Genomic DNA, 25,575 nt, shown 5'->3' with positions numbered 1-25,575 from the left:
CTGAGACTCTCAGATCACTTCGTGTCTGCCAACAAAGCAGCAGCAGCTGAAGATGACCAACTTCCTCATGTGTCACAGGGTGATCAGACGTTGCAACAAAAGACATGCAGGTGGTAGAGAGAAGAGAAAAAGCTTACAGCACCTGGTATTCCCAAGCGGTCTCCCATCCAAGTACTAAGCAGGCCCAACCCTGCTTGGTTTCCGAGATCAGACGAGGTCGGGCATGTTCAGGGTGGTGTGGCCGTAAGCAACAATGTCTGTGAGAAATGTGCATTATATAGGTACTGGAATCATACGGTTCCTCTATGTAACCAGATAATTGCCGAGAAAGGCTGATGCGTATTGGGCACATCTTCTTCCCTGTCGTGATTATACTCTCCAGCGGAAACTGAGACTCTCAGATCACTTCGTGTCTGCCAACATAGCAGCAGCAGCTGAAGATGACCAACTTACTCATGTGTCACAGGGTGATCAGACGTTGCAACAAAAAACATGCAGGGGGTAGTGAGAAGAGAAAAAGCTTACAGCATCTGGTATTCCCAAGCAGTCTCCCATCCAAGTACTAACCAGGCCCAAGCCTGCTTGGCTTCCGAGATCAGATGAGGTCGGGTATTTTCAGGGTGGTGTGGCTGTAAGCAACAATGTCTGTGACAAATGTGCATTATATAGGTACTGGAATCATATGGTTACTCTATGTAACCAGATAATTGCAGAGAAAGAATGATATGTAGTGGGCACATCTTAATCCCTGATGTGATTATTACCTGCAGTTGAAACTGAGACTCTCAGATCACTTTGTGTCTGCCAACAAAGCAGCAGCAGCTGAAGATGACAGACTTCCTCATGTGTCACAGGGTGATCAGACGTTGCAACAAAAGACAAGCAGGTGGTAGAGAAAAGAGAAATAGCTTACAGCACCTGGTATTCCCAAGTAGTCTCCCATCCAAGTACTAACCAGGCCCAACCCTGCTTGGCTTCCGAGATCAGATGAGGTTGGGCATGTTCAGGGTGGTGTGGCCGTAAGCAACAATATTTGTGAACAATGTGCATTATATAGGTACTGGAATCATACGGTTCCTCTATGTAACCTGATAATTGCCGAGAAAGGCTAACTTGTAGTGGGCACATCTTCTTCCCTGACGTGATTATTACCTGCAATTGAAAGTGAGACTCTCAGATCACTTCGTGTCTGCCAACAAAGCAGTAGCAGCTGAAGATGACCAACTTCCTCATGTGTCACAGGGTGATCAGACGTTGCAACAAAAGACATGCAGGTGGTAGAGAGAAGAGAAAAAGCTTACAGCACCTGGTATTCCCAAGCGGTCTCCCATCCAAGTACTAACCAGGCCCAACCCTGCTTGGCTTCTTAGATCAGATGAGGTCGGGCATGTTCAGGGTGGTGTGGCCGTAAGCAACAATGTCTGTCACAAATGTGCATTATATAGGTACTGGAATCATACGGTTCCTCTATGTAACCAGATAATTGCCGAGAAATGCTGATGCGTATTAGGCACATCTTCATCCCTGTCGTGATTATTCTCTCCAGCGGAAACTGAGACTCTCAGATCACTTCGTGTCTGCCAACAAAGCAGCAGCAGCTGAAGATGACCAACTTCCTCATGTGTTACAAGGTGATCAGACGTTGCAACAAAAAACATGCAGGGGGTAGTGAGAAGAGAAAAAGCTTACAGCACCTGGTATTCCCAAGCGGTCTCCCATCCAAGTACTAACCAGGCCCAACCCTGCTTGGCTTCTTAGATCAGATGAGGTCGGGCATGTTCAGGGTGGTGTGGCCGTAAGCAACAATGTCTGTCACAAATGTGCATTATATAGGTACTGGAATCATACAGTTCCTCTATGTAACCAGATAATTGCCGAGAAAGGCTAACTTGTAGTGGGCACATCTTCTTCCCTGACGTGATTATTACCTGCAGTTGAAAGTGAGACTCTCAGATCACTTCGTGTCTGCCAACAAAGCAGTAGCAGCTGAAGATGACCAACTTCCTCATGTGTCACAGGGTGATCAGACGTTGCAACAAAAGACATGCAGGTGGTAGAGAGAAGAGAAAAAGCTTACAGCACCTGGTATTCCCAAGCGGTCTCCCATCCAAGTACTAACCAGGCCCAACCCTGCTTGGCTTCTTAGATCAGATGAGGTCGGGCATGTTCAGGGTGGTGTGGCCGTAAGCAACAATGTCTGTCACAAATGTGCATTATATAGGTACTGGAATCATACGGTTCCTCTATGTAACCAGATAATTGCCGAGAAATGCTGATGCGTATTAGGCACATCTTCATCCCTGTCGTGATTATTCTCTCCAGCGGAAACTGAGACTCTCAGATCACTTCGTGTCTGCCAACAAAGCAGCAGCAGCTGAAGATGACCAACTTCCTCATGTGTTACAAGGTGATCAGACGTTGCAACAAAAGACATGCAGGTGGTAGAGAGAAGGGAAAAATTTTACAGCACCTTGTATTCCCAAGCGGTCTCCCATACAACTACTAACCAGGCCCAACCCTGCTTGGCTTCTTAGATCAGATGAGGTCGGGCATGTTCAGGGTGGTGTGGCCGTAAGCAACAATGTCTGTGACAAATGTGCATTATATAGGTACTGGAATCATACAGTTCCTCTATGTAACCAGATAATTGCCGAGAAAGGCTAACTTGTAGTGGGCACATCTTCTTCCCTGTCGTGATTATTATCTGCAGTTGAAACTGAGACTCTCAGATCACTTCGTGTCTGCCAACAAAGCAGCAGCAGCTGAAGATGACCAACTTCCTCATGTGTCACAGGGTGATCAGACTTTGCAACAAAAGACATGCAGGTGGTAGAGAGAATAGAAAAAGCTTACAGCACCTGGTATTCCCAAGCGGTCTCCCATCCAAGTACTAACCAGGCCCAACCCTGCTTGGCTTCCGAGATCAGACGAGGTCGGGCATGTTCAGGGTGGTGTGGCCGTAAGCAACAATGTCTGTGACAAATGTGCATTATATCGGTACTGGAATCATACAGTTCCTCTATGTAACCAGATAATTGCAGAGAAAGAATGATATGTAGTGGGCACATCTTAATCCCTGATGTGATTATTACCTGCAGTTGAAACTGAGACTCTCAGATCACTTCGTGTCTGCCAACAAAGCAGCAGCTGAAGATGACCAACTTCCTCATGTGTCACAGGGTGATCAGACGTTGCAACAAAAGACATGCAGGTGCTAGAGAGAAGAGAAAAAGCTTACAGCACCTGGTATTCCCAAGCGGTCTCCCATCCACGTACTAACCAGGCCCAACCTTGCTTGGCTTCCGAGATCAGACGAGGGTGGGCATATTCAGGGTGGTGTGGCCATAAGCAACAATGTCTGTCACAAATGTGCATTATATAGGTACTGGAATCATACGGTTACATTATGTAACCAGATAATTGCCGAGAAAGGCTGATATGTAGTGGGCACATCTTCATCCCTGATGTGATTATTACCTGCAGTTGAAACTGAGACTCTCAGATCACTTCGTGTCTGCCAACAAAGCAGCAGCAGCTGAAGATGACCAACGTCCTCATGTGTCACAGGGTGATCAGACGTTGCAACAAAAGACATGCAGGTGGTAGAGAGAAGAGAAAAAGCTTACAGCACCTGGTATTCCCAGGCGGTCTCCCATCCAAATACTAATCAGGCCCCCTGCTTAGCTTTCGAGATCAGGCATGTTCAGGGTGGTGTGGCCGTAAGCAACAATATTGGTGAACAATGTGCATTATATAGGTACTGGAATCATACAATTCTTCTGTGTAACCAGATAATTGCCGAGAAAGGCTGATGCGTAGTGGGCACATCTTCTTCCCTGTCGTGATTATTATCTGCAGTTGAAACTGAGACTCTCAGATCACTTCGTGTCTGCCAACAAAGCAGCAGCAGCTGAAGATGACCAACTTCCTCATGTGTCACAGGGTGATCAGACTTTGCAACAAAAGACATGCAGGTGGTAGAGAGAATAGAAAAAGCTTACAGCACCTGGTATTCCCAAGCGGTCTCCCATCCAAGTACTAACCAGGCCCAACCCTGCTTGGCTTCCGAGATCAGACGAGGTCGGGCATGTTCAGGGTGGTGTGGCCGTAAGCAACAATGTCTGTGACAAATGTGCATTATATCGGTACTGGAATCATACAGTTCCTCTATGTAACCAGATAATTGCAGAGAAAGAATGATATGTAGTGGGCACATCTTAATCCCTGATGTGATTATTACCTGCAGTTGAAACTGAGACTCTCAGATCAGTTCGTGTCTGCCAACAAAGCAGCAGCTGAAGATGACCAACTTCCTCATGTGTCACAGGGTGATCAGACGTTGCAACAAAAGACATGCAGGTGCTAGAGAGAAGAGAAAAAGCTTACAGCACCTGGTATTCCCAAGCGGTCTCCCATCCAAGTACTAACCAGGCCCAACCTTGCTTGGCTTCCGAGATCAGACGAGGGTGGGCATATTCAGGGTGGTGTGGCCGTAAGCAACAATGTCTGTCACAAATGTGCATTATATAGGTACTGGAATCATACGGTTACATTATGTAACCAGATAATTGCCGAGAAAGGCTGATATGTAGTGGGCACATCTTCATCCCTGATGTGATTATTACCTGCAGTTGAAACTGAGACTCTCAGATCACTTCGTGTCTGCCAACAAAGCAGCAGCAGCTGAAGATGACCAACGTCCTCATGTGTCACAGGGTGATCAGACGTTGCAACAAAAGACATGCAGGGGGTAGAGAGAAGAGAAAAAGCTTACAGCACCTGGTATTCCCAGGCGGTCTCCCATCCAAATACTAACCAGGCCCAATCCTGCTTGGCTTGCGAGATCAGACAAGTTCGGGCATGTTCAGGGTGGTGTGGCCGTAAGCAACAATGTCTGTCACAAATGTGCATTATATAGGTACTGGAATCATACAGTTCCTCTATGTAACCCGATAATTGCCGAGAAAGGCTGATGCGTATTGGGCACATCTTCTTCCCTGTCGTGATTATTCTCTCCAGCGGAAACTGAGACTCTCAGATCACTTCATGTCTGCCAACAAAGCAGCAGCAGCTGAAGATGACCAACTTCCTCATGTGTCACAGGGTGATCAGACGTTGCAACAAAAAACATGCAGGTTGTAGAGAGAAGAGAAAAAGCTTACAGCACCTGGTATTCCCAGGCGGTCTCCCATCCAAATACTAACCAGGCCCCCTGCTTAGCTTTCGAGATAAGGCGTGTTCAGGGTGGTGTGGCCGTAAGCAAAAGTCACCGTAACAAATATCTATTATATAGCTGCTTGAACCATATGTTTCTTTTAGTTTTTCACCTAATTGGCTTGAGAGGCTGATGTTGATCCTGCACATGTTCTTCTCTCTCGTGTTGGTTCTCTGCAGCTGAAAGTGAGACTCTCAGATAACTTAGTGTCTGTCGACCTCTTCTGTTCCCTGTGTGTAGTTTTGTGTTCAGCGTCACACAGAAAGACTGAGGCTGCTTAGTTAGATGAAATCATCACAAATTGCTCATTTTTAAACAGTTACATTATATTTTAGAAGTCAGAACACAGTGATAGATGTTGTTTCAGCATCTATAAAAAGCTGATTTGTGACTGATTCTCTCGCTTACGGCCATACCACCCTGAACACGCCCGATCTCGTCCGATCTAGGAAGCTAAGCAGGGTCGGGCCTGGTTAGTACTTGGATGGTAGAAAAAGTGCACGTGCCGCCACTTTAAACTGTCAAACAGGCAACTTTATATCTAACAGCAAACGCTGAGAGCTGCTCTGCAGAATAAATACTTTTACTGGTGGAAGTGTTAGTAAATGTTGCTGATGACACTTTGATTCTTTTACCTGAGTGAGGTTTTAGGTGCAGAGGCCCAAAAAATACTGAGGTCATGAGTCAGAACTTCTAGTCGGGTTCGGGGCTCCCCTGGAAATTTATTTAATTCCATTATTTAAATCTGGCCATTTTCAGAGTCTTAAATGAACAAAAACAACATCATAATGACTTTTAGGTTTATTTGTTTAGTTTGTTATCAGAGAACATCAGCCTCATCCTAAATGATTTGCAAATGAGTTACAATGTAAAACTGGAGAATGAATTTCATCAAGTCATGGATTAGGAATAAAAAGGAATGAACTGTCCCGGGACAGAGGGATAATATATACAAATTAAACTTTGATTCATGTTTCCTTGCTATCTGAGTAGGACGCTGGGCTGCAATACAAATATCTCCACATTAAAATGCATTTTTTCTCACAGTCATCTACCACTTAAACTGCTCTCCACCTACATGTTTAGCTTGATGTGCTCCTCTTTCAGTGACTGGTGTGACTGACTGACTCACTAACGGTAACAACATCAAAGTCCGACTTGTGTGGTAGTTACCATAGCGACAGTGCATGTTGTCGATGACGCGCAGCACGTCTGCCCAAACTGAGCCACTGTTTTATTAAACAGCGCTACTCTTGGCTCTTCAAATATAAAATCACCACAATTTCAGCAACAAAAAAAAAATTAAAAATACAGAGGACACGACCTCGGTGTCCTCTATGGTAGTTACTGCCTTGCTCCTATGATTAGATGGAGAGGACAGCTGATTTTCCTTTGCCTGCCTTTTGTGTTGAAGGACTGAGTCACACAGTTTTATCAACCACATATTTTATTTTTTGGACTTTTTTGAAAGAGTATCCATACCAAGGAGTAAAATTGTACAATCCTCTTTTTCCTAAATCAGTACCAACTTGTGCGCACCGCATGGAGTTGGCGCTCAGATCCCGGCCGGCAGAAATTGCTGCTCCTTGATTGGATGATTGGTTGGCCCATGGGTGGGCACCGGGTTAATTGTGCAGGCTTTTGAGTAGTTCTCCTTGTCGCTGATTGTTACCATGGGATTGTTTTTCCTATTTTCCTTCTTCTTCTGTGTCCAAATTCCAAATGGAGAGCATGGAAAAATATATGCATTACAAATGAATATGCAAGAAGAAACCAAATAGATTCAATTAGTGACACTCAGAGGTGAGAAGGCAAATAGCACAGACCCTCTCAGCTGAATGTTTCACTTTTCCAACATTAACCAATTTAAGCCCTCTCTTTGGAATTGGTCAATCACACACTCTGGTGTGACTGGATGACTGACTAACCTCATCCACTCATCTTCTTTCCAGAACACTCAGATCACTGGATTCAAAGTCCAGAGTGCTGACCTTTACACCATGGAACCCCTTCCACAGGCAAACTATGCTCTTATTCATGCAAATGCCTGACAACAAGGTTAAATTTTTCAGCGGTGCTCTTACAGCTTGTATTCTTAATATACAGTCAAGCAACACATTCTGTATCTTCGCTGGTCAAAGGTTAGAATCTGCCTGTCACGCGGAGGAATGGGGTTCGATTCCCTGACAGGGAGGGTGCCATTTTCCCTGAGCAGCTGGTGGTTCACCAAAGTCCGTTTCACACCTCAGCATTGGAGAATCTCTTGAAAACCTGCAAAAAATGTCTTTAAGACATAGATTATCTGCTGGAAATACATTCTCACAGAGCTCCAGAGTGGTGCCTGGGGACAGCTCATAGGAACAGACAAATAATATGCAGCCAGGAGCTCCATATTCACCTCACAGACGCCTCTTATTTAATGGTGTAAAAGGAGTTTTACTGCCGATATGTCATGTGTTCATGTTAGCTGCACCAAATAGAGAAATTTCACTCACTTTAAAAAAAACAGTATCACACATACAGATACATTAATACTAACAGGTTAAAAAAACAAGGCAAAAGTAACATAAAATACCCAAAAGGCAAACTTCTACACTGCTATATGCTGTGTCTCTGTTTGTCTCTGTTCTCATTCATAACTTTGTCTCTGGCTGTCTGTTTTGATGTGTTTGTTTTGGTCCTACTCGTTATCAGTTTATTGTGTCTGATTATCTGTTTTGGTTCATAGTTTTGTGACGTTATTTTTCTTATTTTTCCCCATAAGACTAATGCTCACTCAGGTGAAAGCTTCAGACTGTGCGATGATTTCTGCACCAGACACGGGCAGAAACACCATATAGACAAATGCATTTGGATAGTTCCAGACATGTGTAGTTATAGATTTGTTTGGAAGCACACAGCAACACTCCCACATCAGCCAGCACGACAGAAACTGACGGAAAGTGGCGTCCTAAAACAGATGCCAGCTATAAAAGAGGGAAAGAAGACTGAACTCAGCCTTGAACAAGTTTAAGTTTGAACTTGCACAACACTTCTCAGAATATTTAGTATTCAGGAGTATTTTAGAGAAAAAATCAGCATTTAGCTACATGTCATTAAACTTGTTTAATAAGGGTTGTATCGCATCGCATTAAAAGGCAAAACAGTGGGAATTAGTTTCATTACAAACTCCTGATCCAGCCTCATTTCTTTCTGACTGTCTTGTCATCTTTAAAGTGGTCCTGATCAATAGTTCTCCAACTTTCTGAAGGTCTCTCAGAATTTTCCTTGGACGTTTTCTGCTTTTTCTCTCTTTTTCAGTCCAGTCCTGGTACCTGAGCATTTTCAGAGGAATGTGTTTTTCTTTGTTAAGCCACTTAACTCTGACCTATGAATCATTCAAGCAGAAAAAAGGCTCCTAACTCAAGGGATGAACCAGTGTTGTGTTAGCCCGATTTTTTCATTGGAAGCCCAAGAATAAGCTGGAGAAATCCATCCATCCATTTTCTATACCGACAGTCCGTTAATCGGGTAGCGGGTGGGCTAGCTGGAGAAATCGTTTATTAAAAAAGTATTCATTAGTGGTCACATGTAAAGTATATTGCAGCGCTGGACTCGGAGTGCCAGAGCTCCCGCAGGAAATCCGTCAGGCCGAGCCCCGATATCCGGAAACATGTCATATTTATATTCAGCTTTATCTCACAGAAGTTGTTTTCACACTTGTCAGAGTATAATTGGCCAGTTTTTAGTGGCATGATCAGGCCAGCTGCTGTCCTTGTTGTGTTCTTTGGATGTGATAAACAATGTGTGTGTATGTGTGAGTGCTGTTTTAGGCGTGGATCTAATGTACCAGACCTATCTGCCCTAATAGAGATGTTTTGTCTGACCCAGTTGTTTATGTCCTTCTAAGGTCTTGGACCCTTTTAAGGTCATCTGTTGTGCAGTATGAGTAAAGTGGAAAAGTACCAGCTAGGAACATAGGTTATTTAGTAAAATACAGAATATGAATTTATAATGTCTAAGATCAAAGCCAATTATAACAGTTGTATTGACACATAACAGACAACTTAGCAAAGAAGCCATTTTAAATTGGATCTTTAGGCACTTTGTTGCTAGCGGCCTGTCACAAAGACACATCATTTGCTCCCATTTCTTTAGTTGCATCTATGAAAAACACCAAAGATAACACAGTTTGACAGACAGAAAATGGTATTTTTACAGCAACAAGGTGATTCCCAAAGAGCTATGAGCTGAAACCTTGGCATATCTCAGCATGGTGTGCAGTGTGTCCTTAAAACATTTGAGGAAACTGGACAAGTGGAGGATAAAGGAAGAAGTGTCAGGCCTAAAAAACTATCTACAGCAGATGAACAGTATCTGAAAGTGATGTCCTTAAGAAAGAGGGAAAAATCCAGCAAAGACCTGACAGGACCTGAGAGATGCATCTGGACCTTCAGCTGATCCATCTACTGTTGGCCCAAGCCTCATCAAAAATGGTCTCCATGGAAGGGTGGCTGTCAAGAAGCCGTTCTTAAGGAAGGGAAACAGGGAGAAAAGGCTGAGCTATGCCAAATGACACAAGAAGTGGACTGAAAATCAGTGGCAACAGGTCTTATGGAGGCATGAATCCTCCCCAGAGCCCGGACCTCAACATTATTGAAGCAGTGTGGGATCATCTGACAGAGAACGGAACAAAAGGCAGCCGACATCCAAAGAGCTTTGGGATGTCCTTCAAGAAGCCTGGAGAACTATTCCTGAAGATTACTAAAAGAAATGACACAATCCTGGCAAAACATAAAGGAATGAGGTGTGTTTTAAGACTCTTTAAATAAACTCTTCTGAACCATCAACTTGTATTTTAGACCCAATTACACCAGACTGTTCGAGGAGGTTTTCCCCTAAATCCACACCTCCACATTGGATTTGATCAGTCCACCACAGAGTTTTAATGTTGCTGGAATTAAACCTTTACTTTAAACTTTCCTTTTACTCTGGAAGCAGAAATTCCCCTTAAACTTCTATGAGCCATAATTGGTGGCAGCAGAGGCCTTGGAGGGAGTCCATTCCCTCTGAGTGCAGCCCACAGAGGGAGTGGGAGAGGTTCCTGAGTCTGTAAACTTCCTCTTGCTGTGTTGAGCTGCAGAGGCCTGGGGATGATTCTGCATCTTCTGGCCTGTTGGCGGCTTCCTCAGAACTTTCCTCTTTGCCACTTTCAAAGGGAAATATGTAGAAACCCTCAGACTCATTCTCCAGAATCTCTTCATCTACTCTGTCACCCCACAGAAGTGCAGGAGAGGATATTTTGGTTGGACTCAAAAAGGACTTTTTAAGTAAGTGTTGTTTTTCAGGCGGTTTGTCTTTCAGGCTTTTATAAACTACAGTGATGTCATGTCCTTTGATGACATGTTTCCATTGTGATGTCATGCAGAACTGTGAGGTCATAATCAGTGATGACATCACTTCTTGTGATGTCAGCAGCGATGGTGCTCTGTTCTCAGTCACCAGTCATCACGTGTGCTGTTCTGCTCTCTTTTTCAGCTTTATGATCTTAACTGTAAATAATATGCAGCACATGTTCATAGAGCCCAGGCAATGGTGGGAAACATGGATTGTATGAATGCTGAGTGAAATGTAAATGAAAACAGAAGCAGTGACCTGCAGATCCTTTATATATATGTGATAACTGAATCTGAATGTATCAGTGTCCAGGTCAGTAATAATGTATTTATTGTATGTTACGGTGCTCACAGCTGCTTTCTGCACGCCTCACCTGGAAGTATCTTTGAAGCTGCTTTGTATGTTGTCTACACTGACTGTGAAGCAAAAGTAACACAACAGCCACATCTTCAGGCTGTTTCCAGCACAATCATTCAGCTGTTTTCATGCATCAACATAATACAGTAATAACAGTGTAGTTATGGTTGTTTCTATTCAGAGCTGCTTACAAGCAGAATGGGATTATTTCTACGTGTCAACATACAGTGTATAACATCATTTCTAGTAAAAATCTGACTTTGAAAGATGTTAAAATGACAGAATCAGCATGTAAATGATAAAGTGTCTTCCTGTGGATGTTCTCAGATATGTACAGTATGAACACTGTGATCCTTTCCCACATGTCCCAGTATGTTTGATTGTGTTCCAAGTGAGGGTCAGACTGGAGAAAGTGTCATGAAGCTGTCACCCTTAAACAATCAATAAAAGCTCTGAATACAAAAGCATTTCAGTGTCATCTCTATAAGTAATGATGAAAGAAGCAAAAGCTTCAGCTGCACCTCCTGAGCTCTACTTTCCATATTGTCTACACTGACTGTGAATCAAAAGCAGCACAACAGCCACATCTTCAGCTTGTTGTTGAAGAGCTGTTCTGACAACATTCACAGCCCAATAAGCAGCACAGTGACAGCAGTGTAGTTGTGTTGTGGGTCAGAGGAAATCTCATGTTCCAGCCATGTGATCCAGAACAACCCATGTGAGTGAAGGACAGACTGCAGCACTGATAAAAATGTCAGTTTGAGATGAATTCACAGGCATCAGTGTGTCAGTGGAACTGAAGGTGAACTGTTTGAGAGCTGAACACTGACAGGACTTTGTTTGCATGAAGGAAACATGATGAAGAACAACATGACAAACTAAATCCATCATGTCAGAAGACAGAGTGGGAAAAGAATGAAAGTCAGCAGAAATTCAGCTCCATTATTGAATGAAGTCAAACACATTGAAGAGTTGGATCAGAGTTGAGGAGCTGTGTGGATTTGTAGTTGTGCATTTTCATCCCAGCTGTTAAACAACAGATAACAGTGTGTGTTACTAAATTCACCACCAAGCTGAATGTGTTTGTGGGAACATGAATGTTTTTTACTCTTTCTGCATCATGTGACTCTGATTTTTTTCATCTGCTGTCAGATTCAAATCAAGACCATGAAACCACACAGCAGCTTCAGCTGAGCTGTCAGTCAGCAGCAGCAGTCTTATCTGTGGGCCGCAGGGGCTGATGGGAGCTCTGAGGAGCTGTTAGAAAGCACGTGGCCCTGGTCTGATCTCACAGCTCGTCCTTGTTTGGCCTCAGCTGCATCAGAGCGCCACTTCTCCCCAGGTTCACCAGAGGAAACACCACTGCACAAAATGCTTTTCCTCCCAGCTGCTGCTCTGTGCTGTCTGTGTTCAGGTGAGTGTTTCCAGCCAATCAGGAGCCAGCAAACTCCACCTGGAACACACACTGTCACACTGACCTTCATCTGTCTGTCTGAGTCTCTACAGCGCTGGTTGCCATGGCAGCACAGCTGATCCAGGACCAGTTAACACTGACCAGGAGAGTTGGTCAAAGTGTCTCCTTCAGCTGTGGAACTGACCAGTGTGATGAAAACTGGATATACTGGTACCAGAAGAAAGAAGCAGAAACATTCACAGTGATTCTGGATATTAATAAAGATAGTGGTGATGATTATAAAGGTTATGGTCATCCTCAGAAAGATGATTTCTCAGCTGTGAATAAACAGAACGGATGTGAGAGAGCAGTAAACCACAGCCCAGGTTCACATATTTCACCTCCATCTCAGACAGAGTCACAAACATACTGAGCTGAGGGAGTTTCTTCCTCTCTGCTGTCTTCATTTATTTCAACTTTTATTCAACTTTTTCTTCTTATTAAGATAAGTTTTCTGAGGGTTCAAAGATAAAAACTGTGAACATTTCAAAGATTTGTTCTGGAAAATGATCCAAATGAAACTTCAATTCACCATAAATAAAAGCAAGACATTTTAAAGACATTTATTTAATACTGAATGTTTTCATTCAAATGTCCAGATAAATATGAATCTGCTGCTTTGAGCTGCTGCTGGAATAAAGTCCATTCCTCCTTTAAAAAGTTTAATGAGCTCTTCATGAAAACACTTCCAGCAGCACTTGTTGTTTCACAGCTTTCAGCAGATTTCACCACATCATTTCACTTTATTCCATTTTAAAAGACAGATCTTGGACTGATCTCAGGTCAGGATTTTGTCCTTCTAGCAGCAGCTTATCAGGACGCTGATTTTGTTGGACAGATGTTCATCAGTTTCCTGTGGATGTTTCTGCTTCCCAGAGGATGAATCCAGAGTGCACTGAGACTGAGACAGGAGCAGGAAAACTTCCTAAATTCATGTGAAGTCTTTGTACCACATTACAGCTCAGAAACAGAACACATGCACAGTGAGGGCATGATGCTCAACACGTTTCTCAAAGCATTTACACAAGGACATTCATTATGTGCTGACAGTGATATGATTTCCTTCCCCTGACACTGAAATAACGATCATCTTTAAGTGATTTCATGTCACTTTTAGATCCATCAGCTCCACAGTTTTATATCTCTACATGTTAAGTATAAGGCAGCTTTCACAGCGAGCTATGTGGCAAATATCTGGAAACAACTGAGACTAACAGCCTGAAACATCCAGTTTCTACAAAGATAGCTCATATACACAGTTCTGTTGGAATGTTTCTGTACAGTCATCATGGACATTAATGTCATTTCCATTTAGTCATTTAGCAGATGCTTTGATCCAAAGTGACTCACAGGTGAGGAAACAACATCCCAGTGCAGTCAGGCATACCTCTCATTTCCCTGTATTTGTGTCCATCCTCCAGACTCCTGTGGATCCTTTTTACCTCACGCTAAAAAAGCCAATATCACAGACGGAGAAAAGTTTGATCATGAGAGAGAAAAAAACTCTTGAAACTTTCTGTGAACAAAGCAAGGAGCTCAATAAATAAGTCTACACCTCATTACAGTGGTTAATATTTCTGTCTGAATACGTTTTTGTTTGCATCTGTGTGGTTGTGGACATATTTGATCTAAGGGAACTTCAGATTGAAACCTCGCCAGTGAAGAACTGAATGTAGCACAACGTGTTGGTGTAAAAGACCACTCTGATGCTTAGAAGTCCATACTCCCACCAACTAGTTTAAAACTGAATAATCCTTTCAGATGAGAGATGAAACGTCTTCAAGAACCAAGAAGAAGAAGAAGTTGCCCTTATTCAGGCTCTTACCCACAAAGTGTCACCGTGAGGAGCCCCCTTTCCAATCAGCAAACCTTCTTCTAAAAAAGTAGCCCTGAACAGCTGCCTCCAGCTCCTCTGAGGGACACACCTGCTGAACTGGTCATTGACATTAAAATAAAAAGGCTGCAGACAGACCAAAGCTGCTGCGTTGGAGATGAACCCTCTGTGTAATGCTTCTCACAGTTCATGAAAGAATATTATAAAATAACAATGATTTTAACCATCTGTAATTATACTGGGGCAGCTGCTTATCTGAAGTGTTGCATATGTCACTGTGATCTATGTTATTAATGTCCAAAGACATGTGAGCTGTGTTTAGATTTAGCCAAAAGCTGAAGTGGAGAAGAAGATCTTGGAATAAAGAAAGAGGAAAGGATGATGCACAGTTTTTACAGTAATGAATGACACACAGTGGTTCTAACGGCGCCCTGGAGCTGTTCACATCTGGTCTTAACATGATCAGAAAAGTGAACTAAGTACATCTTTGAACACGTTCAACAAGGATTCAGCAGCTCCTTTCTCCACCTCTCAGCCAAATTTGATAGTTCTTGTGATGAGAGATTTCAACTCGTGTAACCTCTCCCAGGAACTGACGAGCTCCAAACAGCTGGAGACATGCGCCATGCAGGACAGCAACACACTGGACCACTTCTACTCCACCATAAAACCCTCATACCGCTCCATCCCCCACGCTGCCCTTGGACACTCCGACCACTGCATCATACAGATGGTCCCCACATACAGGCAGCAACTGAGAAGGGCCAAACCATCCAGGACTACAGTAAGGAGGTGGACTCCAGAGGCAAGGGACATGCTTCAGGACTACATGGAGTCTACTGACTGGGAGTCACTGAGGGGCCCTGAGGATGACAACGGCAGCTTTTCTGACACTGTATGTTCCTGCATCAGCTTCTGTGAGCAGGTCTGCCTCCCAACCAAAACCATCACAAGGCACAATAACCAAAAGCCCTGGTTCTCCAAGCAGCTCAGAGAGCTCAGGCGCTGGAAAGAGCAGGCGTACAGAGAGGGTGACATGGACACATTCAGACTGGCCAGACAGGGCCTCAAGAAGGCCATCAAAAATGCTAAAGAGGACTATAGAGCCAGACTGGAGAGTGATTCAGGCACCAACGACCCTGGTTGGTAGAAGGCCTGTGGTCGCCCCCCCTCCCCCGGACTAGCTGACGATCTCAACACCTTCTACACCAGGTTTGAGAGACCCCCTGCTGCTTTATTGTCTCTAATCCCCCCCCCCCCCCCCCCTCTCTCTCACAGGCACTGAGAGCTCACCGCCACCCATTTCTCATCCCCTTATCACATATGTGTATGATGAAATAGTTATTAACGTTTTCTGTGTGTAAATTCTCCCAGAAAGGTAGCATCATATGATATGGCAGGTTGTGTGTGTTTTTCTGTCACTTTACTCAAAGAAAGTTAAGGCCTTAGCATGCATGAGGTGTTCTTATTGTACCCCAACTCCTTGGAACACAGTAAACACCTCACCTATGAATACATTAAGAAACAGTGAAAACACAGTTCTTGATCAGCAAACCTAATGCATCTGATATATGTTAGATTAAGATTTACCTTAACAGGACATATCAAATCAAAATATTCTCACACGGGGGAAATCTTCCTCTTCCTAGCTGGCTCCATCCTCTTACCTATCCTTCTCTCCTCACTCTCCCTAATCTCAAAACTATCTCTCTCTCACTTAACTCCCCAAACTATCTCCAAACTACATTAACGCTATCCAAACTCGAGTATCCGAACTATCAAAACTCAAAAAGTGAACTGACTGCAACTCTCCATAAAAAAAAAACACATTTTAAATGGAGACTGAGGGGTTTCTATGCTTGTCAATACTCGGGCATATAAATCTGACCAAATCTGAAGCGTTTACGGAAGAAGTCACGTGGTTGGGACGGGTAGTGAGGTTGCGGACGTCATCATTTTCGGCTCCTCCCCTAAATGAAGGAAGCCGTCTCCTCCATTACTGGACACACGCTTCGAAGCCTCAGCACATTTCAGAACATCATTACAGGAAGCTGCATGCAGGTGAGTCCAGAAAAGAATACATGTAGCGGTCAAACATTTGCAGAAATGTCTTCAAAGTGCTTTGTGTCATTGGTTTGATTCCTGCACCTGGACACGGGCAGTCAGAACATGTACTAAAGAGTAAAAAAGTTCAAATAATCTGGCTGCTATTCACAGTTAGCATGTCCTGCTAATGCTAATGCTAATGGTCTGCTAACCGTTGTACTCAAAGCAGAAACCAGAAACACAACATCAACTATAGATTTCAATAAGCCGGTCAGATGGACAAATAAAATGGAGCTTTATCCTTTTAGCTGTGTGTTAAACACATTTTCCACTAAAGTTGCAGTTTTAAAAAATTTGATGATCAATGTAAAATTTAGAATTGTTCTTTCCGAGCTTATCTGGGTATCATTTGGCTTTTTGATAAAACTGTGGAGTGAAAACATTTGATATGATGTGTTTAATGTGTTTTAGTGTTTAAAATCTTAAAATGGGATTTAATTATGGTCTATATAAATGCTTCAATTACATTAAGAGTTTATGTTGTTTGAAGAGGAGTTATAGCATGATAATATAGATTTGTCAGTGATCCAGGAAAGTATCACAGGAGCAGTAGAAATATACAGTTCAGTATCAGTGTCTGAATTCTCAGATTTACACTCACAAGCCCATTAAAAGACAGTCTGACTGTCCTCTTCAGAAGTGTCTCATGAAAGCTTCATTATTCAGTTTCCTTTACATATCCAATATTTTCTTTTATCCACGTATCAAAAAGGACTGACCGCATGATAAAAAGGTTGTACATGTCTTTACTCATAAAGTCCACCTGCCAACATCTGGAGTTAAAATGGAGCTAAAATGATCTTTATTAGGAGGATCTGTGCAACTTTTAGGAGCTGATACTCTGATCTGACCACAACACAAGATCACTTTTTACTCTTTAACTGGACACATAAGTTTACCAGTTAAGATAATTTCAGAATCAATGTAAAGGAGATTGTAGGTTATTAAAACACTCCTTTATATTTAAATGACAGCCTCAGAATGGTCCACTTCATGTTGTTCTTCAGAGTGTCTCAGATCAGTCAGACAGCTCCTGCTGACGTGCTGTTCGCCACACAGAACTAGATCATTCCCCCACTGAAACATCACATCTTCTCAGTTTCAAGCCTCAGTCCAGACTGAAGCTCCCTGAGTGCTGAACCGTGGGCTTCAGAGTTTAACCTGTGACAAATCTGAGATTACTCTGTTACTTTTCTGGATCCATGACAGCTTCTGGAAATGAGAACAAATTTAGAAATAGAGAAAATCTGAACTTCAGTCTTTGGGATGATATTGGGACCCTTTCCTCAAACAGTATCATTGTCTTAATGTAGTAAAATGATTTAAGTTGATCATGTTACACTGACTCAGATGAGATTCATGGGCTATTGCACACAGTGGGTGTCATTCTACAGAGTATATTATACATATATTATATTATACATTTATTATAAATTTTTTTCTGAATTTGATCAAAAAGCTCCAAATATTTTGAACTGTGACCTTAGTGGGTCTTTAAAGAACCATTTTAAAGTTCACAGGAATTTGAATTAAAACCACGGTAATAAGTTTAATTAAATGTGACTAGATGGTTAAAAACTGTCCAGAAAGGTTTTCAAGAGAAGAAGAAAAGTGGGTGTGGTTTGACATGCTGCACGCCACAGCTGGATCTTATTACAATTCAATTCAATTTTATTGATATAGCGCCAGATTACAACAATTGTCATCTCAAGGCACTTAAGTAATATAGTCCAATTCAAGCCAATTGGAATTCAATTAATTGTAATCATAATCCAATTCATTCATATAGAGCCAATTCAAAAAATTAATATCCTAGCTAAGGAAACCAACAGATTGCACCGAAACTTGTCTTCAGTCCAATCTCCCGTCCTGAGCGTGCCTGTGGCGACTGTAGAAAGGAACGACTCCCTTTTAACAGGAAGAAACCTCTGGCAGAACCAGACTCAGGAAGGGTGGCCATCCGCCTCGACCAGCTGGGGTTTGAGAAGAAAGAAAATAGGGAAAATAGGGGGGAAAAACACCATAACACCATTCAAAGGATACCTGTTGGAACAGGGAAACATACGTTAATAACCACAATAATGTCACATGTACATAAAATCAATTTTGAAATTAAACAGGGGGAAAAAGAGAGCAAAGTGAGGAAAGGTGTGACAGATGAAGTCCCCCAGCAGTCTAAGCCTATAGCAGCTTAACTATGGGATGTTTCAGGATTACCTGAGCCATCCCTAACTATAAGCTTTATCGAAAAGGAAAGTTTTAAACCAAATCTTAAAAGTGGAAAGGGTGTCTGCTTCCCGGACATTTACTGGCAGCTTATTCCACAAGAGAGGGGCCTGATAACTGAAGGCTCTACCTCCCATTCTACTTTTAGAAACTCTGGGAACAACAAGTAAACCTGCAGTTTGGGAGCGAAGTGCTCTGTTAGGAAAATATCTTACAATGAGATCTTTAAGATATGATGGAGCTCGGTCATTAAGAGCTTTATATGTGAGAAGAAGAATCTTAAATTCTATTCTGAATTTAACAGGGAGCCAATGAAGAGAAGCTAAAACTGGAGAAACATGATCTCTCCTGTTAGTTCTCATCAGAACTCTGGCTGCAGCATTTTGGATCAGCTGGAGGCTTTTCAGAGAATATGTGGGACAGCCCAATAATAAGGAATTACAGTAGTTCAATGTTGAAGTAACAAATGCATGGACTAGTTTCTCTGCATCACCCTGAGACAGGATGTTCCTGATTTTTAGCAATATTACGAAGGTGAAAGAAGGCAGTCCTATAAACCAGTTTTATATGTGCGTCAAATGATAAATTCTGGTCAAAAATAACTCCAAGGTTCCTCACTGTAGAACTAGAAGCCAAGGAAATACCATCTAGAGTAACTATATAACTAGACAATTTCTCCCTGAAGCGCTCAGGTCCAAAGAGAACAACTTCAGTTTTGTCTGAATTTAAAAGCAGACAGTTCTGAGTCATCCAGGTCTTTATGTCTTTAAGACAGGCTTGTAGTCTGACCAACCTGTTGGTTTCATCTGGTTTCATAGATAAGTACAGCTGAGTATCATCAGCATAACAATGGAAATTTATGCCAAGCTGTCTGATAATGTTACCTAGTGGAAGCATGTATAAAGTAAAAAGAATTGGTCCAAGCACAGAACCCTGAGGAACTCCATGACTTACTCCAACGTGTGAGGAAGATTCTTCATTTACAAGAACAAACTGGAATCTATCAGATAAATATGACTTAAACCAGCCTAATGCAGTTCCTTTAATCCCAATAACATGTTCAAGTCTCTGTAACAGAATGCTGTGATCGATCGTATCAAATGCAGCACTGAGATCCAACAGGACAAGCACAGAAACAAGTCCGCTATCAGAAGCTAACAGGAGATCATTGGTAACTTTCACCAGTGCCGTTTCTGTGCTATGATGCACTCTGAATCCTGACTGAAACTCTTCAAACAGATTATTTCTATGTAAATGATCACAAAGTTGAACTGCAACTATTTTTTCAAGAACTTTGGACAAAAAAGGGAGATTGGATATAGGTCGATAATTAGCCAACACTTCTGAATCAAGAGTAGGTTTTTTAAGTAAAGGTTTAATTACAGCAACCTTAAAAGTCTGAGGTACATATCCTATCAACAAAGACCGATTGATCAAATCCAATATGGAAGTGTCAATTAAGGTGAAAACCTCCTTGAACAGTCTGGTTGGGATTGAGTCTAAAATACAAGTTGATGGTTTAGAAGAGACTATTGCTGTTGTTAGATCAGAAAGATCAACTGGACAGAAGCTGTCTAAATACAATTCAGGTTCGAAAGATACTTCTAAAGCTGCTCTACTTGATGATACATCAGTGATAATAGTGGGAAGGATTCCATTAATCTTCTCTCTGATAGAAACAATTTTATTGATGAAGAATCTCCTGAAATCATCACTGCTGAGAGTTAAAGGAATACATGGCTCAACAGAGCTCGGACTCTTTGTCAGCCTGGCAACAGTGCTGAAAAGAAACCTGGGATTATTATTATTATTCTCTTCTATCAATAATGAATAATAAGCAGTTCTAGCTTTACGAAGTGCTTTCTTATACGTTATTAAACTATCTTTCCAGACTAATTGAGACTCTTCTAAATTAGAGGAACGCCACTGTCTCTCCAGCTTTCTTGCAGTCTGCTTTAACGCACGCAGCTGTGAATTATACCAAGGAGCCAACCTCTTCTGACTGATTACCTTCCTTTTTAGAGGGGCAACGTTGTCCAGTGTTGTACGCATTGAAGCTATAGTGCTGTCAACAAGAGAGTCAAGTTCTACTGGAGTAAAATTTAGGTAGCCGTCCTCTGTCATATCAGCACATGGCAGTGAAGAAAAGGATGATGAAATCAACTCTTTAAATCTGGTTACAGCATTCTCTGACAGACACCTTCTATATGTAGAATTCTTCTCAGAAACCGTGTAGTCAAGTAATGTAAATTCAAAAGTTATTAAAAAATGGTCAGACAAGACAGGGTTATGAGGGAACACTGTTAACTGTTCACTCTCAATTGTATGTACTGACAGTTGCAGACCGAGTCCATCAGTCGGAGGACCAGGACCAGAATGGAGCGGCAGAACCAGGATCCAAACACCTCCACTAAGAACAGAGCTGGTTCGTCCTCTGGTTCCACCGGGCTACAGGTCAGTGTGGAGGACATTAAAGACACGAGGACGAGTGTCGAGGCTCTGTGTATCGTCCGCTTGTTCTGCTTTTACTTCAAATGTGGAAAAAGTGTCAGCAAAGTATTTCCTGGTTTCATCTACCCTCTCTGATACAGATTTTGCTTAGACTGAAACTATGCTGCAGGCTGAATGATCTGCTGGAAGAAACTCAGTGGCCAGATTGTTGTGGTGGGACATTTTCTGGCTCTCAGTCTTCAGATTTGAGAGGTTCAGGAGCTTATATTCATTGTTTGTGTTTAAAGTCTCTGGATTACATGAATTAAACCTGGTGGTGGTAATACTTCTGGGTCTTTAATGGTTAGATGACAGGTTTGTAGATCTCTCTACCTCAGGGTAAAGAGTTTTAGAGAGAAACAAAGGTTGAGTTAAAACTGTTTCCCTGATAGCTGTTGAGCTCAATGGCTGCAGACCTCTGGGTTGTAAGCTGGAACAAAGGGTTAGTGTAATGAATGTCATGTATTACCACCACTGTTACTTTTATTAATTTAAACCAGTGATCATCAACCTTTTTCAGTCCAACCTCTACATGGTGTTTAACTGAACAACTTGGACAAGACTGTGCTTCATTCTATCATTTAGAAATATTGTAGCACAAGTTCCTTTTCAGAATTTCATCATGACAAAAAATAATTAGTGAAAGAGCAAAAAGCAAGAGTTTACTGCTTAAAAACCTGAACGTGTGTAGAAGACATCAGAGCACAGTGTTGACAACTGAGGGCACTTCTAAACACACTCTCAGCATCTCAACACGTTTGATCTGAGATATTGAGACCTGTGGCTCGGTCTATACACGTCCAGTTAGAATATGTTGGTTAGCTTAGAGAAATCTTTTGTGTGAACTTCAAAAGGATCTAATCCTTCTTCCTCTCTGTCATTGCAGAAACATATAGCCCAAGAGGGCTCCAGATGTAACTCTTGTAAACACTCTGGGAAAGTTTTCAAAAGATCATCACATCTGAGGTATCATCAGAGGCTTCACAATGGAAAGAAACCATATAGCTGTGGTCAGTGTGGGGCAGCTTTCACTACATCTTCCCATTTTAAGAAACACCAACGTATTCACACAGGAGAGAAACCATACAGCTGTGGTCAGTGTGGAGCAGCTTTCACTCAATTATCTGGTCTAAAGGCACACCAACGTATTCACACAGGAGAGAAACCATACAGCTGTAGTCAGTGTGGAGCAGCATTCACAACATCTTCCTATCTTAAGATACACCAACGTATTCACACAGGAGAGAAACCATACAGCTGTGGTCAGTGTGGAGCAGGTTTTGCTCGATTATCCAGTCTAAAGACACACCAACGTATTCACACAGGAGAGAAACCTTACAACTGTGGTCAGTGTGGGGCAGCTTTCACTACATCATCCGATTTTAAGACTCACCAACGTATTCACACAGGAGAGAAACCTTACAACTGTGGTCAGTGTGGCGCAGCATTCACTACATCTTCCAATCTTAAGAAACACCAACGTAGTCACACAGGAGAGAAACCTTACAGCTGTGGTCAGTGTGGAGCAGCTTTCACTACATCTACCAATCTTAAGAAACACCAACGTATTCACACAGGAGAGAAACCTTACAGCTGTAGTCAGTGTGGAGCAGCATTCACAACATCTTCCTCTCTTAAGATACACCAACGTATTCACACAGGAGAGAAACCATATAGCTGTGGTCAGTGTGGAGCAGCTTTCACTACATCTTCCAATCTTAAGATACACCAACGTATTCACACAGGACAGAAATCTTACAGCTGTAGTCAGTGTGGAGCAGCATTCACAACATCTTCCTATCTTAAGATACACCAACGTATTCACACAGGAGAGAAACCTTACAGCTGTGGTCAGTGTGGAGCAGGTTTTGTTCGATTATCCAGTCTAAAGACACACCAATGTATTCACACAGGAGAGAAGCCTTACAACTGTGGTCAGTGTGGAGCAGCATTCACTGAATCATCTAATCTTAAGAAACACCAACGTATTCACACAGTAGAGAAACCTTACAGCTGTGGTCAGTGTGGGGCAGCTTTCACTCAATTGTCTCACCTAAAGACTCACCAACGTACTCACACTGCGGATAAATTATTGGTTTAAATCAACAATATATTTTACGGCAGATAAGAAAACATTCACCTGGGAGCAGCAACAGGAACTACAAATCAGAAGAATTTCCCTTGTTCAGATTAAAAATTTTCTTTGTGGATTACCACCTTCTCTTGTCAGGACTTTTGTTCTGAATGTTCTGTGGGTAGCACATGTTTGAAGAATCATTAAAAGTGCTTTATAATTTGTTGGGATAGTTGGGAACTATGGGCGGATCTCCCACCGTTCAAGATAAATATGGCATCAGTTGTGAGTTGATAGACGGAACAATATCAGTGCCTTGAGATGACATTGTTTTAATTTGGCGCTATATGAATAAAATTGAATTGAAAATGCAATCTTTTTGAAAGTAGATACATATTTTATTCTATTACACTGAACATATATGTTTTGTTTAAAGTTACAATTCACAAAGTAGCTGTGCACCAGCTGTGGGTATGTTTGTAAACACACAACATCTTTAGAAGCGAGATATCATTTCAGTTTGATGTAAAGTCTAGCTTTACACTTGTTTGTATTTCATTGTTCTGCATTTTATTAAAGGTTAGATGTCAACATTTCTCATGAGTTTCATGTTCTTGCTACAGAGATATTTTTAAAAAATGTGTGTTTGGTTCTAATCTTTGTGCTAATCTTTCCCAAAGACTTAGAAATTTTTAACGCAGTCTGAAAAAGGTTTGGAGTTGTTCCCTGTACTTTCCAGACAGCTGTTTGATTGTCATGACTAAAGCTGAAAGTTAAGGCTGTTCCAACACTAAAAGGGCACGAGGCTCAACTTCAAGCTGTGATACTATGTCAAATGTCTGTTGTGTTGGTGTCAAGAAAATTCTCTCAAAATGAGGCTCAGAGTCGCTGGAGACAATACCAAACATTTATTCTCACAGCAAGGAGTCTGCATGACATATCAAGAAGCTGACACAGATTTGTCTGAGTTAAAAAAAACAAACAATGATGCTATCGCTATTTAGTTTCCACTTTGTTTATTCTGTACATTTCTGTATATAACAGTGCTGAGCCTGAGTGAGATGGAGATTTCAATTTCCCAGAGGCAACCTCCCAAAGGGATTAATGAAGTCATCCATCCATCCATCCATCCTATGAGATCACTGGCCACACAAGGTTATGCGACATTCAGTCAAACAAGGATTAGACAGAAGTTTAAATAAGATAGATAGGAGGACTCTCAGCACACAGTGTCTCTTGACCCTGCAGCATCTCACACGTGGTACTTCCTTTTTGTCATAATATAACTTCATGATTTTTTTTAACATATCTCTCTTGTTTATAATAGAAAAGAAGGTGTAAATTCACAGTAGAGTCATATATACACATGCATTTTTTTGTATATCTTCTACGTCATTGTCATTGTTAAACAGTTTGTTATGTTGACTTCTGTTTGTTCTTGGCTCTCAGTCTCCATGTTGCTGATCCTGGATCTGCTGAGATGTCCCAGGTCATTGTTGGCTTTGATCCTCATACATTTATTTTTGTCCTGAGAAAGAAGAAGTTCCAAAAAGAGAAACAGGGACTGCTTTTGAATTTGACACAGCCTATATCATGTCAACGTTCATTTGGGTCTGCCGTTTTTCATTTAGTTTCAGACTTGTTATTGGATTCAAATGTTGATGAGTTTCTGTGACAGATAGGCTCCAGTCCCCCTGAAACCATGTAAAGCAAATGGAAGGATGGATAGTTTGTGGCACCTTTATTCATTCATTCCACTTCGGTATTGAAATCTTTTTGTTCCATTCATTGTAAAGTTATCCTGAAGATAGCAGGCAGGATTTGAACCAGCTGTTGCACCACTGGCAAGTTATGGTCTCTGTGAGGGGGTGAGCTGGTTCGTAGTGCAATTATTGATGAATGTAATTGGCAGATTGTCTATGATCAATATTATGTGTAATTGTACCTTATTTATTGATTGTTTAACAGAAAATGGGTATTTTGAGTCTCACACTATAACAAATATGATAGCACTTCAATGAATTCTCTATAATGAATTAGTTTTCTAAAGAGTTTCATAAAAAATCATGCAAATATTGACTGTCTGTCCTTCCAGAAACTTACATTCCACAGCTTTGAATAAGGTATTTGATATGATACCTTTTTAAGCTACCTGGGAATATGACAGTATCATAATTATGATTGTATGAGCACAGTGGTCGATCCTGTAACGCCTATTGTTCAATCTGTACATGCTCCCATCAGGCCAGCTAATACGCAGCTATAATATGTCCTACCACAACTATGCAGATGACACTCAGACCTACGTGTCACTGACGGCAGAAGAACACGGGCCTGTAGATACATTGTGTCACTGCATCGAACAGATCAGTGTGTGGATGCAAAACAATTTTCTCCAGACAAAACCGGATCATTGTCTGTGGCCCACAGAAACAAAGAGACAG

The 25,575-nt window shown here is 41.9% G+C and overlaps 3 protein-coding genes, 5 non-coding genes and 7 pseudogenes across 8 annotated transcripts in view; 2 read left to right on the top strand and 13 right to left on the bottom strand.

Annotated features, from left to right (window-relative positions):
- LOC140295056 (uncharacterized) overlaps positions 1-23,282 on the top strand; it is a 136,883-nt gene extending 113,601 nt beyond the window's left edge. Inside the window, exon 5 of the mRNA XM_072379631.1 lies at positions 22,157-23,282. Within this exon, the coding sequence (XP_072235732.1) occupies positions 22,157-23,158 (1,002 nt within the window). The 3' untranslated portion in view covers positions 23,159-23,282. The remainder of the gene's footprint in view (positions 1-22,156) is intronic.
- LOC140291438 (uncharacterized) overlaps positions 1-25,575 on the top strand; it is an 873,052-nt gene that overhangs the window by 550,572 nt on the left and 296,905 nt on the right. The gene's annotated exons all lie outside the window — the stretch shown is intronic.
- LOC140291873 (NLR family CARD domain-containing protein 3-like) overlaps positions 1-25,575 on the bottom strand; it is a 323,587-nt gene that overhangs the window by 174,133 nt on the left and 123,879 nt on the right. The gene's annotated exons all lie outside the window — the stretch shown is intronic.
- LOC140284616 (5S ribosomal RNA) lies at positions 131-249 on the bottom strand. Its single transcript, XR_011910203.1, has one exon. It is a non-coding gene; the product is annotated as a 5S ribosomal RNA (ribosomal RNA).
- LOC140299059 (5S ribosomal RNA) lies at positions 519-637 on the bottom strand. Its single transcript, XR_011914643.1, has one exon. It is a non-coding gene; the product is annotated as a 5S ribosomal RNA (ribosomal RNA).
- On the bottom strand, positions 907-1,025 carry LOC140297986 (5S ribosomal RNA). The gene has a single exon (XR_011913673.1). It is a non-coding gene; the product is annotated as a 5S ribosomal RNA (ribosomal RNA).
- On the bottom strand, positions 1,295-1,413 carry LOC140299535 (5S ribosomal RNA; annotated as a pseudogene).
- LOC140299534 (5S ribosomal RNA) lies at positions 1,683-1,801 on the bottom strand (annotated as a pseudogene).
- LOC140299533 (5S ribosomal RNA) lies at positions 2,071-2,189 on the bottom strand (annotated as a pseudogene).
- On the bottom strand, positions 2,459-2,577 carry LOC140296584 (5S ribosomal RNA; annotated as a pseudogene).
- On the bottom strand, positions 2,847-2,965 carry LOC140297999 (5S ribosomal RNA). Its single transcript, XR_011913685.1, has one exon. It is a non-coding gene; the product is annotated as a 5S ribosomal RNA (ribosomal RNA).
- LOC140290979 (5S ribosomal RNA) lies at positions 3,232-3,350 on the bottom strand (annotated as a pseudogene).
- On the bottom strand, positions 3,995-4,113 carry LOC140297987 (5S ribosomal RNA). Its single transcript, XR_011913674.1, has one exon. It is a non-coding gene; the product is annotated as a 5S ribosomal RNA (ribosomal RNA).
- LOC140315979 (5S ribosomal RNA) lies at positions 4,380-4,498 on the bottom strand (annotated as a pseudogene).
- LOC140268905 (5S ribosomal RNA) lies at positions 4,768-4,886 on the bottom strand (annotated as a pseudogene).

This window comes from Leuresthes tenuis, unplaced genomic scaffold (assembly GCF_036924035.1).
Source record: "Leuresthes tenuis unplaced genomic scaffold, fLeuTen1.0.hap1 SCAF_1, whole genome shotgun sequence".
NCBI classification, from domain to species: Eukaryota; Metazoa; Chordata; class Actinopteri; order Atheriniformes; family Atherinopsidae; genus Leuresthes; species Leuresthes tenuis.
The sequence above is the reverse complement of the archived record's forward strand: the minus strand, read 5'-3'. Positions and strand labels throughout refer to the sequence as shown.